This window comes from Numida meleagris, chromosome 7 (genome assembly GCF_002078875.1).
Source record: "Numida meleagris isolate 19003 breed g44 Domestic line chromosome 7, NumMel1.0, whole genome shotgun sequence".
Classification (NCBI taxonomy): Eukaryota; Metazoa; Chordata; class Aves; order Galliformes; family Numididae; genus Numida; species Numida meleagris.
This window is the reverse complement of record NC_034415.1, coordinates 6,760,500-6,776,687: the sequence shown is the minus strand read 5'-3', so window position 1 is coordinate 6,776,687 and position 16,188 is coordinate 6,760,500. Positions and strand designations below refer to the sequence as shown.

Sequence of the window (16,188 nt, the reverse complement as noted above, 5' to 3'; positions counted from 1 at the left end):
GGCCCGGCGTTTTTAATCACACAGGATCTGCAGACAAAGACTGAGACAGGAAGGTGGCACTTTTATTTTTGTGCTGGTCGTTTTGCATGCATGACTTGTCTGTTGTCTGGGAAGGCTGTTTAGGAGAAGGTCAGCAGAAAGTGAAGCTGCTCTTTTCTCTCAGTTTCTTACCCCCTTGCTGTAGTTCTTTTCTCCTTCCCCAAATACCGCAAAGTATAAAAGAAAATCTCTTGCTGCATTGTCAACTTCAGTTTGAAAGCTGTTATCTTAAACATGCAGCTAAATCAAATTCAAAAGAAAAAAATGCAATGGGATTTACTAAAAGAACATTACAAAAGCTGCAGTGTTTACTAGTTACTAGGAAATGATCAGGCTGGCAAACAGCCCCCATGGCACAGCTGCTCGAAGCACCAGCCTGGAATACTTTGGCTGGACCAGAGTTAGCTTCAGTGCCAGCTTATGTAAGGCTGAAGAAAGCTGGAGCCCACATACACACTTGCCACAGAACTGCCTCATGTCCCAGCATTTTGGTTCTCTGTTCCGCAAAGTGAGAGCAGAATGGAGAAGTCTGCTTGACCCAAAAGAATTGTGCCTGTACAGCCATCATCTCAGCTGTCAAGAGTAGCTCCTCTGCCTTCTCAAGAATGAAAGGTGACAGCTGTACTGTGACCAAGCTCCCACCCTGCTCTGTATCGTTCTGTCACTGAAGAACAAGACCACGCTGGGTTTCTCTCAATGGGTCATCCCATCCCTTAGCTCCCTCAGGGAGCAAATCTGCCGTCGTTCTGACCTCTCCACCTCACTCATCCAGGAAGAGTAACCGCAGCCCTGCTTCTCCTCCCACAGTAACCTAAGTCCTGCAGTCAGGCTACAAACTGAAAGAAGCCAACACCATTCATTGTACCTTGACTAGAATGTGAAATTTTACAAGCCATCCTGGCAGGATACTTGGTTGCAAGATCTCCATTGGCGGATGTGCTGTTCTCTTCTGTTTGTCTGGCTATTCACACTGGGAGCAAAACTATCCCAGAACACACAGCCTCAGTGCGAGTGCCCTGGTGTTCATACCTGGTGCGGAGCTGGATGCCGAATGCTCCAGGGTGTCTTGTGTTCCTTCAATGTTCTCCTTGTTCTCTGCCTGTTTCTTCAGTGTCCTTGTCTTGGAGGGAAGCATGGGCAAGCGGGGCAGGTAAGGAACAATGGATGAGGAGGAGGCTGTTCTTCCCAGTTCCTCTGCTACCTCTGTAAGGAGAACAGTAAGTGGAATAGTTGGAACAAAGACCAGCAGAAGAAGAAAACAGAATATGGATCTCTACTACAGTCCCAGTCCAGCAAGAAGACATGTGACTGAGAAAGCAAGTAGTTTGTAAATTTGGTGTTTTGTTCAAATCCAGAGGCACTTAGTGTAAGCAATGTTTTACATATCAAATTCAAACTTACTTACATCTCTGTAAATGCAGCCCACAATGGTGGTAGGATCTGCACAACTGAGGGTCTGGTACACATCCAGCTCTCTGCTGGATTAAGATTGCTCAGGAGTTAGAGATCACACTGAATGCGTTTTCTTCCCTTTCTAAATAAGGCGCCTCCTTTGATTGCCTCAAAGTTGTCCCCATTCTGACTCTGCACCTAAGCTCCTTTGAGGCAAAACACTGCACATCTCTATTAGAAATGAAGACTTCGCGTTTCCTCGCCAGTAGCAACACAAGGTATGTGATTTAAAAAACAATAACCAAAAAATCCCTCCCAGACAGCCCCAGGTTCTTGTTTGTGTATGCCCCCTGATGTGCCTATTCCAGATCCTCCCTGGTAGAATTTCATCTGGTGTGGTTTTTTCCATAGTAGGAAAGAGCATGGATCGGCTTCATATTAGATTTCAAAATTTACGAGATGCTGAGACAGTCGTGCTCGTTTGCCTCATATCACATCTCTCCTAGCTGACTAGATCTGAAAGTTGAGTTGCACAGATTTTCTCCTAAAAGAGTAGCTGTGTAGAAAATCCAGGCATTAAGACAGACTTTTTAAGTAAAAGCTGATAGAATAATACTTCACTACGCTAATTTCTGCTATCAGAAATAGACTGTGATGTATTTGCATCTTTCTCTCTTCCCCTGAATCACTCACTATTCCTAACTCTTTAGTCTGGGAAACAAGAGGCTTCCTCTAGTAAAGAAGACAATATTCTTTAAATAAACTCTTTGGTGTTCAAATTACTATGCTGTCTCTGCACTGACGTGTCTAAAGCTTATTCAGTATTGGTGCTAGGAGTAAGGGCATGTGTTTACAGACACGTGGATAAGAAATGAAGTAAAGGATGAAGCCTCATCACAGCCTCCACAGCAAGCAGGTAAGCTTTAAGAGCCTGTGCTTAAGAGCCAGCACTGTGAGGGACAAATGCTACCACTGCACAGAAACAAAGCAACGGGGGCTCTCACCCTCTGAGATGCTCGAGTCGTGGAACATGGTTTCAAAAGCCTGGTGGGTCTCAGCAAAGGAAGGTCGGTCTGGTGGGTTCCACTTCCAACCTGCAGTGTGAGAAAGCAGGGTAAGTCTGTAACAGGTAGGAGATAATTTGTTCTTCTGTCTTTCGTTAGTAGATTAAAAATTTGTTGTGCAGCATTAGGGAGCTCTTCGTGGCAAATGCTAAGCAGCACGCTTGGAGGATGAGTTTGTGCAACCCTGTCAGCCGCTTGTCTCCAGCAGAGGTGCTGTGTTTGCTAAGAACTAAATTTCCTTCTTTGTTGATGATTCCATAGTAAGAGTCCTGCTCACAAATGACAGTACAATTTGCCACAAAATGCTATCTAGCTGGAATCAGAGATGACAGTTTTTGAGAGTTCTTGTTCCCTAGAGACCAGACTCACTTTGCATCAGTGACCAGGTACATCTCAGCTGACAGGGACTCTTCCACGGTAGCTAACAAAATGGCATCTAAGCAAGGACTTAGGAGCTGACTGCAGATTTCTCCCACCCCTCCCAGGCTTTGTTCCCCAAACTGGAAGAAGATACTCACAGGCCCTCATCAGTTCATAAACCTTTGGAGGGCATCCCTCTGGCTGTTCCATCCGATAGCCCTTTTCCAGCAGATCATACACCTGAGAGAGGTCAATGCCTGGGTATGGTGACATCCCATAGGTAGCAATTTCCCACAACAGCACCCCGAAGGCTGCAAAAGGAGGAAAACAAAATTCCTGGTCATAAGACTGCCCGCATGGTATGTTGCTTGTTACACTGTGGCCTTCGCTGCAGCTTGAGGCAGAACCTCTTTGCCGCAGATTCTTGAGGCTAGCCTAAATGAAGACATGAACAATCTGCAAAGCTGTGGCCTGGCATGTTCCTCCCATGTTTCTGCCCAGGCCAGAACACACTTTATTCTCCAGGGTGGCAAAGAAAAAAAAAACAAAATGGAAGAGAACATAACAGTGAAGTGGAGTTTTCTTACCCCACACATCTGACTTGATGGAAAAAGTGTTGTAGGCCAGGCTCTCGGGAGCAGTCCACTTGATGGGGAACTTGGCTCCAGCATGAGCTGTGTACGTATCTCCAGTCATAAGCCGACTTAAGCCAAAGTCAGCCACCTTCACCACGTGGTTTTCTCCAACTAAGCAGTTCCGTGCTGCCAGGTCCCTGTATAAAGAAGAAAGCACACTCTTACAGGGCTTTGAACGGGGCTTTGAAGCAGCCTGGTGGTTGCAGAGCTTGTCCCTTTCTGCTTCTCGGTGCCATTTTACCCACCTGTGAATGAAGTTCTTCTTCTCCAGGTACTCCATAGCAGAGGATATCTGGGTGGCCATATAGAGCAGCACAACAGCGCTCACTTCCTCCCGGTTGCACTCCCGTAAATAGTCTAGCAGGTTCCCGTACGGCATGTACTCTGTCACAATGTAAAAGGGGGGCTCCAGGGTACACACACCTGGCAGTGAGGAGAAGGCACGTGAATAAAGCTGCTGGTTCTCCCCTAGCTTAGCAGTGTTCCTGATTTAACATCCCTTTGTTGAGTTTTATAACTATGAGCGTTTCTCTAAAAATCCAGGGCTTTCATCTACAAGAGCAGGATCAGCTTAAAGCTTGTTGCTTCTATTTACACATCCATCCACAGATAACGAGAAACACGTCTATCAAAGCTCTGCTATTCCTCTATGTTACACATAAAGGATGTACACTATACATATATACACTGCACACGGTTGTTTGGAGGGTTACAGAATGAAATGGGACATACTTTTCTTCCCCTGTTCTCCTAAAGCTAAAGAGTGGCCAACTGGAAGTGGTACCTGTCAACTGGCAAGACTTCCAGGCTGCAATGTCACGACAGAGTAATGTGAAGCACTCCCATGTGTGCTGCTGGGTAAGGGACCAGAGCGGTGGGACCTGCTCCTAAAGCAGCATTCTCACACATTGCTCAGATTACTCCTTGCTGCAGTCATTGCAGTTATGTACAAAGTATGTATGAGCAGAGGAGGAAGGCAACAGGATACTCATGTCAAATCTCTGTGAACTCTCACTGCAGCACTGCTGAATGCGTGCCAGTAGCAGTACCCACATACAGGAGCAAAAATGCATCTCTAAAGAGAAATGGTTTCAGTCTCTGCTGCTGGAAGCAGACAGGGCTGGGCGGCCACTTCATCTGTGTCCATTTCTTCAATGGCTACAGAATAGATGACATTATTAAAATCCTTCACATTCTTCACATTTCTCCTTTCATCCTAGGCTTGGCTTGACAGCTTTGCTCCTGAAGACAGCAAAAGCCCAGATGGAACTAAACACCAATAAAGGTTTAAAATGTCCCATTAAGAATCTTTGTAGATAATTTTGTAAGGCTGCTTTCACTAAGCAGAAGAGGAATCCGACTTCACTGATAACTGAATGCTGGAGAATGGCTGAAGCCAATGGTGAAGTTTAACACAGGTTGATACTGCAAGCTTTAGACAGTGCCCCAACAGCAAAGTTGTCTACTAATGCAACAGCATTTGATGTTTTATTTAAAACTCGTGTCTCAGCTCAGCTTTGCTACATTAAGGAGTAAGCAGTTCAAAATAGCACCCTATAACCTGACCTGATTCAAAAAGTTATATAAATACATCTGCCACTCTTACATTTTGGCAGAAGCCTGAGTAAGAACAGAAAGATCCATGTATTTCACTGACCTAATAACTGCACGAGATTGGGGTGCTTGATTTCCTTCATCACAGCAGCTTCTTTCAGGAACTCTTCCACCTCCATGGTATCTTCCTAGACAAACACAGAAGAGAATATTTATCTCCATGACCAAGGTCTGCTCAGCACTACGTATCCTTATCTCCATTCTGATGTTTTGGCTTTTACCAAAGCCAGAAAGGTCTGGAAACACTGCTGAAAAGCTGGCCTGCAGCACGGCCAAGTATCAGATCTGCAGCCCCTGGAAAGCACTAGGTTCTACCAACTAGGTATCTACTGTGGATGGAGAAGGGACGACTCTGAAAGTCACTTAGTTCTGCCTAGCTGTAAACATTAAGTTTGAAATCTCCCTTATTTAGGTAGCAGGGGGGGTACCAAAAATGTTAACATTCAACAGGGGTCACGTTAAAACAAATAGAAGGCTCTAAAGAGAAGTATGACTGGAGAAGCTGAATTTTTCCAGAAGTATGGGAGAAGTCGTAGAATGTACTTCCAACACCTTTGATTTCTTACAGCTTCCACAGCTTTTCTGAGGGAAGGAAGTGGAGGGGGTAACCATGCCTGCAGAGCTGGCTTGGACATGCAGATCCTGCAGGAGCCTGCTGGCCCCAAATTCCAAACTGCTTCTAAGCCACCTGCACTGCTGCAAGCTCAACAAGCTAACCTTGTTCTGCAAAGCTGCTCTCAAGCATGGATTTTACGCAGACCAGCACACTCCACTTCCAGATATACATACCGTTAGGCGGTATAACTGAGAAAGTTACAACTTCCTTCCACTTATCGTTAATGCTGACTACGTTAACAGCGCACAACAACCTGAAAACTCACCTTTAACGTTTTCACAGCAACCGTGAGGTTGTATTTCTTCCAGACACCAACATACACCTCTCCGTACTGCCCTCCCCCGAGTTTGTGCTTCATGGTGATGTCAGTCCGCTCCATCTCCCACTTGTCGTGGATGGGGGACACTCCGTACACAGTGGGCTTATTGCACTTGGGTGCCGGGTAATGCAGAGTCGTCACCAGCCCATCTGCTACTGTGGAGTGATGGTGCACGAGCTCTGCCAGCGTGCTGAAACGGCTTTCTGCTGTCACGTACACCTGCCAGGAACAAACCAGGAACCCACTTAGCTAAAGGCTGCTGGGAACTTTCGGTTTCGCTGGAAAATGGATACAGTAAAAACAGTCCGACAGATTAAAAAAAAAAGTAACAGAATGAGACATTAGAGTACTCGTGCTCAGTTGGTTGAGCACATGGCCATTCCGCTGAGCGATTTTCACTTGCAGAAGGCAGCCAGACAGCTTTCCTTTCCCCACAGAAATCCTTACCTTTCCATCTGAGGTGGTGTTGATCCTGTAGTGGTAAACACGTCCCTCGTACCTGAGCGAGATGGACAGCTGCCCTGGGCTGCTCTCGCTCTCCCGAACCAGGAAGCTGCCATTGATGAGGCTGCTCAGCAGATACTCTGCTGCACTGCGTGACACCGGCCCGTGATACCACGAGTGCTTCTCCAGGCTGTTCACTGGTGTGATGTAGTTGCTCGGCACCCAGCCCTGCCCATTCTTCGAACGTACCTCACTCCATTCACCATTCTGGTTGTAACCCAGCACTCGCAACTTCTCACCTGTGACCCAGGAGGAAAAAAAGCAAAGTAAGCACAATATGATCTGCTGGGTCTTAAAGATGTTCACTATCAGCCATCTAAGCCTTGTTTTGTAGCTAAACAATAAAAATCAGCGGCAGTGATCACACTAAACTGGTACAGTTACAGCCAGAACACTTGACTGATTTACTACAACGTAAGCAATCAGCTCACAAAGCTTCCTGCAGTCCACATTTTAGACTAGAAAGAAGTTTCCCTTTTTCTTGGAAGAATGAGGTTTGTCTCCATCCTGAAGCCTTAAATGGCATTTGATTTTTTAACAGTTGCACAGAAGGGCATATTCTGATGTATTCCCTAAACAGAAAGTTCTCTGTGGCATTCTCAATTCTTGGTTTTGCTCCAGCTGAAAGCTTGAATTCTGCTATTACCAATAACGTACAGGTTCTCCTCTGCCTGTCCCCAAATTAGGCGTCTCACAGCCAGGGAGCTGGGGAGCCTGGATGTACTTGGCCTAGATTATCGGCCAGTTACTCACAGGTGTATCAGTACTAGATCTGCCCAGCAGGTGTCTCTCCAACACAAGGGACTACAGGCTGGTGATCCTTGGTTAGAGAATCATTTCTAACTGCGCTCGCTCTGTCCAATGGAATAACAGCAGGAGGATCCAGCTTTCTACCTTCTGTTGCTAAGCTCACAGCCCATGGCTGCCCTGCAATTCAGAGCCTCACCTTTGGTGATACTGAGCGTGTTGTCACCGCTTGCTACAAAATCGTAAAGTGCAACAAAGAGGTTGGGATCGCTCTCGGTGGCTCCCAGCAGGTTCTCCTTGGAGCTCCACCTGATGGCTTCGTTCAGCGCCTGGGGCTCAACCTCGCAACCATAGGGGCGGTGCAGGGCCTCTGAAGAAAGAGCAGACGAGGAAATGACAGCTGTGAGTAAATCAAAACCCCGTGCACAGCAGAGCACAGCTCCCGCTGCACAGTGCGTGGAAGAAATAAAAAATGGCCTTTTGAAGTGAAGTAGTGAGGGAAACCTTCCAAAGGCTGCGGTGTTACGTCTTCAATCTTTGCTTCTGCGGCTCAAGTAGCTCGGATTTGAAAGCAGTGCTAGGAATAGAGGTCAAACATTGAATTATGGCACAGAAGACACAACAGTAACTGAGTCAGTACTGGTAGGAATGGCAGTGATTTGTGACACGTTTGAAGACGATGCAAATAAAAAAGAGGTAAACTGGCAGGGATAGAAAGTAACACGGATAGCGCTAGGTATTTAGCAGCAGCGTTCCTGAGCACGGGGCAATTCTGCTTCACTGCTTCCAATGATGCACACTAGTACAAGGAAGCGGGACGAAGAATCAGTCTTGAAATGGTTTTTATAGAAAAAAGTTTCGTTTTTTCTTCTTAATTGCTTTTCCTCGTCACAGGAACTATCTAAACACACAAGGTGTTGGAAAGCACGATAGGAAGAAGCACAGGTGTCTGAGCACTGCAATGGTAGTGCTGCGGTTCAAGAAAAAGGTCAAAACCATCACTGGTTTTCTAATCCCTCCTGAGGCTTCCCCAGGAACATGCAGCTGGTTGCGTTTCAATATTAAGACACAAGAAGGACGGATGAGGCAGTTACTTACACATGGAAGCAGAAACATGCACAAGTGTAAGGGTGTAAGTAACGCCTCCGAAGGCACAGCTGAGGGACAGCCCTGCCCCACCACGTGTTCCCAGTGTCTCTCGTTGAATCTGCTTGTGGAACTACCCCATAACCAGACCCGGGCAGTTCCTGAGGGTCTGAGAAGTCAGGTGCAGGATGTATTCCAGCAGATTGCTGCAGGAGAACGCGCACGTGTAACCAGCCCAGCAGGCTCCCACACGTTCTCACGAGACTTACATGCGTGAGCAAGAGCTGGACTGCACGGCACATCAAGAGAACAAAGAGCTGAGAGCAATACAGAGGGGAGCACCGGGAAGTCAGCGAGACACAGAACAGGAAGAGGCCTATGCCAAGTAACAGGCAAACACGGGTCCAATCTGTGTCATGTGATGGAGATCGAGCCTGGAAAACTTCAGTGTAGGGGGTTTCCCAGAATCCATGTTCCATTTTTTTTAAGCTTTATTATATGTACGTGGGAAAGGAAATGACTGAGGTTTGTTAGTTTGTTCTTAAACACACAGCTAAGTGCCTTTTGCCTGCATTTCTGGTAATCACTTACACTGCTTGAACGACTTGCCTCCCAGCCATGCCAAAGTGCTGCCCTACAGAGGTTCCCCTAGCAAGAGCAGAGCCTCAGCTCCCAAGACATCACTTCATTCTCTGCAGATGCAGTATCTCTAAGTTTCTTGCTCTCACCTGCAACTACCAACATCCCAACCTATCAGATAAAGATTAAGAATGCTGTGCTATCAAGGTGTCCGCATGGCTGCCAGCACACGGCTGCTGCTTTCTAGGGCTGGCTTTGTGCACATGCACGTGCAGTTTTGCACCAAACCATTTGTGGTGCTGTGCTGGATTTGATGCGGATGTGGGAATACCACCTCTTCCCTGGGAACGCCTGGGAGGGTGGTACGTGTTCCTCACACCCACTTCACACACACAAAAAGCCAGCAGGAGTTGATGAGGGGCTTCAATCACTCAGCTCCAGCGCTCACCTGAAAATCACGTCACCTAGAAGTCTAATGCTTTTAAGAGCTTATGTCTCACTAAGTTCCCTGCCTCTCATCGTTAGAGTGACTGGGATGCCCCAGTTACAAGTAGGTTAGCCAGCATCTACTGGAGGGAATTTACCAGGATATAACAGAAGCACCTCTTACAGGTTACTAAGTAATAACCAGTGGTGCTCAGTACGCTGTGGGATCTACACCATCCCGTGTGCAAGGACAAGGAAAGCTGAGTTACATACGGTAATCACAAAGAGCTCAGTAAGGAAAGTGAGATAGCCACATCACAGCACAGCGGGTACACCCCAAAGCGAACAGCTGCGGGCTCCGCTCACACCAAGGGCGAGGAAGTGAACTGGGAAGTTCTCTTTCACCTCAACTCCTTCTAAAGCCTAAGCATAAATCATCTATTACCGCTTTCATTTCCTATACAATTGAAAACTTACATCACCATTTCGTGTACGAGTAATACATGATTCAGCAAGGAGGTTATGCTTCAGCCACCTCCTTCCTTTCTTTATTCCCACGATACGCTTTGCTTCCCTCTGGACATGAATGCTTTCCCATCCAGCCTTCACGTAAGAGGCATTTTGCCTCCCATCCCGTGCCACTGAGGCTACAACTACCCACCTCTTCAGTTCAAGAGCAGGATGAGACTCCAGCATACACCAAATGTTCCCCAGCAGAACCGCATCAGGCGCTGCCGTGGTCTGCTGTTCTGAAATCCTAACGCTCACACGAACAAAGCACTTCAATAATCCCAAATCAAAGCAGGCAATCTCAGTCCTGCTCGTGCCTAGCCTCACGCCACGAGACAAAGACCACATCCTCCTTAAAGCCAGCGGGGCAGCAGAGGACCAGGACGGCACGCTGCCACCTCCCTAAGCATCCTACCTGTGAAGCTCGACCCAGCAGGCTCAGCAGCTTCATTGCCAAGGCAGCAGAGCAGCTTGTTCTCTTTGCCATAGCCGCCGGGCTGGAACGGGGCCGTGCCCACAATCATGTCGTGCTGCACAGCAAGCAGAAGGCTAACTAGCTAACTAACTAACTAACTAACTAACTAACTAACTAACTAACTAACTGCCACGAGATGTGCCGGGCTGCCACCACGTGCGGACAACACCAGCTGCCAATGGAAAAGAGAGCACTGCCCAGGGGGTGGAGGAGAAAGCAGGAGGCTCGCTCAGGCTGTGGTTATTCGGTTAGAGCTGGAAGGAAGGGTGGAGCTTCCCAGGGAGCCCTGAACAAACCCGGGATGCGGAGCCTGGACTGCGGGCTGAAACTATTTTGACGTGAGTGACAGAGCCCTGCGCCACTAGGAGTTAGGGAACAAAGTGTTGGGAGGAAAACAAACAAGTTTCCTTGGAGAAATTCCGTTCTGCACATTGCCAAACAGATCCTTCGTTACGGGGACCGCCCAGATTGATTCATTTTTCCACTTGACATAACAGGCCACTGCTGGAGTGCCACTTACATGAACGAACTGGAAGTGACGCAAGTGCAAATACGAAGCCTAACAGATATTCCCTGCAAGCACTGAAAGAGAAAACGCTGCTGAACATCTTAGGACTTCAGAGAGAAACAGAAAGCAGAGGCAACACAGCATGCCCGGTCTGAGCTGCGTGGCTGCTCATTTAGTAAGGTTCAGGTCGGCTCTCCGAAAGGGCACCATAAATGACCTGTCACTACCGTAAGATCTGTTCGGTGGAGACCTTAGGAGCCCCAGTTTTCCAGCAGTCTCTAGGGCTGGTAGCAGAACAGACTCTTTCTAATGCAGAGGAGGAAGGGTTAAAGAACAAGCAATCGCTATGGCAATCCCACAGCTGGGAGGCTGGTGGGTCTGCAGAGGGGTATAAAAGGGAGCAGGGGAAGAGAAGCAAGTGCTTTGGCCTTTTGTAGAGGGACAGAAGCTGCTGCAGCCCACCAGCCAAGGGCAGCGTTTCTGCAGGCACAAGCTCCCCTGCTCTGTGAGGAAGGCAGCTGCTTCGTGTGATGAGGACGCAGCTCGGACTCAAGGTAAGAAGCGAGCAGTCTGGCTTGTTAGGAGAGTATGTGCTTTGTAAGGCTGTGGATATGAGAAGTCGCTACAGAAAGCTGGATGTAGGCTGTGCAGGCAAGGAGTTACCTCTCCCTGTGTGAGCTGTACCATGAGTTTTTCCCCGCTCTGCCATCACTAACACAAGTGGAAATCACGGCCAGACAAAATACCTTAGCACACCTCCGTACAGTCAGCTTCCAAAAGCAATCCTGGCAACTGAGTGACAGCCTTTCCTCCTCCAAAATGAAGCTCTGTGAATCCTGCAGCATGCTACCCAGCAGCTGGAGGCTGAGATGCTTTTACCTGTGAGCCCCCAGGAGATCTTTCTCCCATTTGTTCTTCCTTGTGCAGTTTGTTTTCTCCCCTTCTTGTGTGCTCTGAATGCTCTTAATTATGCTGGTGTTTGAAACAGTCTCAGTGCATTAATTAATACACAAAGAATAAGCAGCATTTGTAGGGAAGGACAGTATAGAGTGAGAAAAATGCAAATAACTGCAGCAAATAAGCTTCTCAGGTGGGTCTGAAATGGTGTTAGGAAATGGCAAGCTACATGTTAATTTGTTACTCAATTAGCATCAGCTGCAATAGCTTAACAAGTAAAATGGCTATTGGCTGGGTTGTTAAAATACAACAGATGTGTCAGTGGTATCTCTGGAACAAGGAAGGATTAGGAGAAGATGAAAGTGGGTGACAAATGCAGCATGGAAACGCAGGCACTGAGAGCGCTGTGCCCAGCCTCTGAGCTGTGATGGCAGCAGGTCAGTATGGGAGCTCGGGGCACTCAGCCAGCACCGGCGTGCAAAGGGCACCAGAGTCCCTGCACAGTGGGTAGTTTGTGAAAGCCTGGCACGTGCACCCAGGCAGAATGGAACCAGGCTTCTTTCTAACTTTGGGATAAGCATCCTTTCTTTCAAACTGATGTTGCTGGACCGTTACTCTACCCTGCAGGCCATCACCTTGACATCTGCACCCACAGCAAACATCCTGTTCCCCTTCCCCTCGCAGTAAGAGCACAATGTAAGACATGAATTCTGGCCTGCTCTTTCAGGCGGAGCAGCTTTTTCCCAGCTCCTCAGCCCATTCCCTGCGGCGCCCTTCAAAGCTGTTTCCTGAGTGCGGCTAACCTTCCTGCACCGCTAACATCATCCCTTCTGAGGTCTTTCTTCGGTTCTTCCAGCAATGAGAAAATGTAAGGAAATCTTGCTGACTGCGCTTCTTTGAAATGAGTAGTTCAAGCAGCTCATAATAAAATAAAATAAAAAAACTTGCTACATCTGGAATTCACGGGCTAACTAATGCTGTCTCCTGATCAAAGGAAGGATCCACGAGTAGCGGTGCAGCGCTGAGAGGGCTGGTGCTGCTGGCAGCAGGCCAACGTGACTTCTTTGTCAGCAGAAGGAGGAGACAAAGGAAGAGCTGCAGGGCAGTGTCACTTCGACACAGTCTCATTTTACACCACAAAGCACAGTGTTGGTATGATGGGTTTCCTTTCTTTGCTCTACAAGAGGACACCTGACCAGGAGGCCACTGAGATCCCCACGCATCCCCACCTTTCACCTTATTTCCGCGTGGAGCTTTCAAACCAAGCATCAATCCGTGCTATCGTTTGACAGTCTCACTTTGTGCTCGCTTGTAAGACTAACAGGGTGAGATGGAGCAGGCATTAGTCAGCCTGGACCGCAGGAACCGGGCTGGCGAGCAGCTCGTGCATCCTGGTGCACCTGGCGCTCTGCACTGCATCCCCACGTGTACATCACGTCTCACACTCGGCTCCAGGAGCTTCACCCAGCTCGTGAGTGGGAGGCTTTCTGCATTCGTGAAGATGAGGAAACAAAGTTGATAACACAGCAGCAAGCAGGTTTCCTATTTTGCTGACAAGTTTGGAACGGTATCAAACTCTACAGCAGCTTTGTTTCTGAAACCAAATCTCAGCACTTCCCGCTCACCCAAAATACCCCATCCATCCTGAGAAGCAAGCCAATGCTGGCCAGGCCGAGTTGCTGCTGTCTAGTAACCCAGGAGCACAGAAGCCAGGCCTATGAACTTTCTACCCTATTAAGAGACTTGAGGCCTTACCTAAACGGACCACCTAGTCTTTGTGCTGACACGCATGTGGCCATGAAAAACACCAGCTTAAAAGGATTTGGACAGCTCACATATGGCCTTGGTAAAATACAGGCAGCCCAGCTAAACGCTGTTCCTAGGTGTTCCTCTCCTGAAAGCAGGCAGACTCTTAATAATGTGGTCGGCTTGAGCTAAGCACGGATCCATAATTAGTCTCTGGGCCTCCCACAGTGGTGTGAGGTTGAAGTACCGTAAACAGCCCATTGAATAATGCCAAGAAATACAGCTCCAAGCCAGGCAGTTGGGATGGGCAAGGAATAGGTTTCTATTTATGGTCGCAAGCTGGGAGAGACAGAATGTGGGAGGAGGCATCAGAGTCAGTGACAACACTGCATCGTGAGGAGTCCGCACCACGAAAAAAGCATTGCAAGCCAAGCTGGTGTGCCTTCTTCCCTCAGTTATCAGAGTATATCCGACACAGGAAAAGGCTGATAACTCATCTTTGGTACTGGAGAGTGAAATACCTGGAGAGCCCAAGAGCTGTCCATACAGCTCACCTTATAAGAGCAGATTTATTTTCAACACGGTGAAGAGCTGCATGAGGTGTTCTCCTGCATTTATTCCATGGTGAAAGTAGTGGGCAGTGGCACAGAAGACGTGTTTTTGAGCTGACTTGATATGGAAATCCAAGCAAAGGCAAGGCTTGGTATTGCTGAACTTTTACCAGTGGAAGGAAAGACTGCCAGACAGACTGACCCATCTCAGTGGTGTCCATCTGCAGGCTTCCTTGCTGCCAGTGACTCTTATGGCAAACCACTGCTCTCAGCATCACCTGCTGCAGAGCCTTCCTACTTGCAGCTTCTTCCTGGTAAAGAAACGTAATTCTAATACAGAATTCCGAATGAAATAAATCAAGCTTAAGCATCTTTAATTTGAAAATCTTTGTCCATTGCTTGCTCAATGCGAGACGCACAGATTTTGTCATAGCTCATCAGCTGTATAAGCACAAGGGACCGAACCCTCAGTGAAGCACCCGTTAGCACTGGTGTTAGAAGAGAATTTCAAAGCAGATGCAGCATCCATTGCCTTCAGCAGAAACACTCGATGGACTGGTTCTCATCACCTCTGAGATTTGTTTGTCCTCCCAGAACTCTGGCAGCAAAGCAACTCTGGGACAAACACAGCTAACAAAACGATGCACATTTTTACACGCGCCTGAAAACCCTTTGAGGCGAGGAACTAATGTGAACACAGTAGAGCTGGACCTAACAGTGACTGAAAAAGCATGATGGGTGTTTCTTGTCATGGGTACTGAGAATGGTCAGAGACAACACAATCCACCTAAAGCACCCATCTGACCCCTGTGAGCACACCTCCACGTGAGGAAGCAAAACCCAACGCGTGGCAGAACAAGAAACGTTTTCTCCTACGGAGGAAAGAAGTTGTAATGCCATTAAAAATGAAATACAACAACAGATTTGGAATGAAAAACGACACCTGTAACCGCTTTACAAAATCCTGAACGTCTTATCAAAATGTCTGTTAGCTCAATTACTAAGGATTGGTTCAGCTCCTCTGAAGCTACCCAGCTTAGCAATTGCCAGTACCTAGAAACAAGCAAAGACACCACCAGCTTGAGGTGCTCTGTCTTACCTACCTCTTTCCATTGAGTACAGAGCTGGTGACGTCCCAACTTTTGTTCCTCTGAATCCTGCCTATAGTAGACCACAACTTACTCCCACAAGGACAGTCCTTAGGCAAAGGAGTGCTGTGAAGGGACACCAGGGCACCAGCAAAGATAACTGGGAAACAATATACACGTAGATCAAAAGACTGTTTAACATTCTTCCTCAGCCCCGGTGAGTTCCAGTAAAACTCTCCAGTATAAAGAGTAAGGATTAGGTCACCCAGCCCGACAGGAAAGGTGGGATGGCCAAACATTATGACAGCTTACAGCAAGTCATCTAGGGTTTTTTTTCAAGCAGTACTTTGGGAGAGAAATTGCTTAATGTGAATTACACTCTACCAGAATTCCTGAGGAGTCGTTAATTCTGGCCAGATCAAAGCCAAGGTATTATCCACTTCTACGCAAATCAAACGGATTGCTGTTTACTCGCCCAGTGCTAACACAAGCATTTGGAGTAAGAGCTCTTCTGCAAAAGACTACTTGAAAAACCCAAAGCAAGCCAGAAATACCCACACTAACATAGCCTAGCTGCTGAGGGGTTCGTGGTGCAGATGTAAAGCAGCAACTGATCAGCCCTTTGAGTTAACATGACATAAATGCCCAAGCTACTTTCCAAGTGACGTAATGACTTCCAATAAGAAGCACTACAGCGTTAGGATCTCTCCTTAGACTCAGCACCTGGAACAATGACCGCGTTGATCTACTTCTCAGCCTGCTTTCTGAGGTTTATTTTTAGCCTTTCTAGTCACAGGGAAAACTTGGAAGGAGAGGGTAGAGTCCAGCTTACCGACCTGTAATCTCAGGAGTCAAAGAAACTTCAGTCTAACAGCATCAACCTGAGCCGAGGTCAGGACCTGAGCCCAAGCAGCTATTCTGGCAAGCAGCCTGGGCAGGCGGCACTGCTTACCTTGTGGAAGATGCTCGGAGGGTGGAGCTCCCCAGGTGAGCTGATAGAGCTTCAGTTTCCAGTACATGAGTTTAACCGTT

General features: G+C 47.6%; 1 protein-coding gene and 1 long non-coding RNA gene across 4 annotated transcripts in view; one reads left to right on the top strand and one right to left on the bottom strand.

The window, feature by feature from the left end:
• The window catches only part of ABL2 (ABL proto-oncogene 2, non-receptor tyrosine kinase), a 49,481-nt gene that overhangs the window by 4,540 nt on the left and 28,753 nt on the right, over nt 1-16,188 (bottom strand). For 2 of the 3 annotated variants that reach the window (XM_021404640.1, XM_021404641.1), the window contains 9 exons: nt 7,490-7,660; nt 6,487-6,782; nt 5,986-6,258; nt 5,148-5,232; nt 3,736-3,913; nt 3,443-3,627; nt 3,014-3,166; nt 2,436-2,525; nt 1,069-1,242 (listed from right to left, as the gene is read on the bottom strand). In XM_021404640.1, the coding sequence (XP_021260315.1) occupies nt 1,069-1,242; nt 2,436-2,525; nt 3,014-3,166; nt 3,443-3,627; nt 3,736-3,913; nt 5,148-5,232; nt 5,986-6,258; nt 6,487-6,782; nt 7,490-7,660 (1,605 nt within the window). Of the gene's footprint in view, nt 1-1,068; nt 1,243-2,435; nt 2,526-3,013; nt 3,167-3,442; nt 3,628-3,735; nt 3,914-5,147; nt 5,233-5,985; nt 6,259-6,486; nt 6,783-7,489; nt 7,661-10,306; nt 10,535-16,188 lie in introns of those variants that run through there. The other variant, XM_021404639.1, reaches the window with a different exon arrangement.
• LOC110402515 lies at nt 10,726-12,681 on the top strand. Its single transcript, XR_002441150.1, has 2 exons — nt 10,726-11,428; nt 12,399-12,681. It is a non-coding gene; the product is annotated as an uncharacterized LOC110402515 (long non-coding RNA).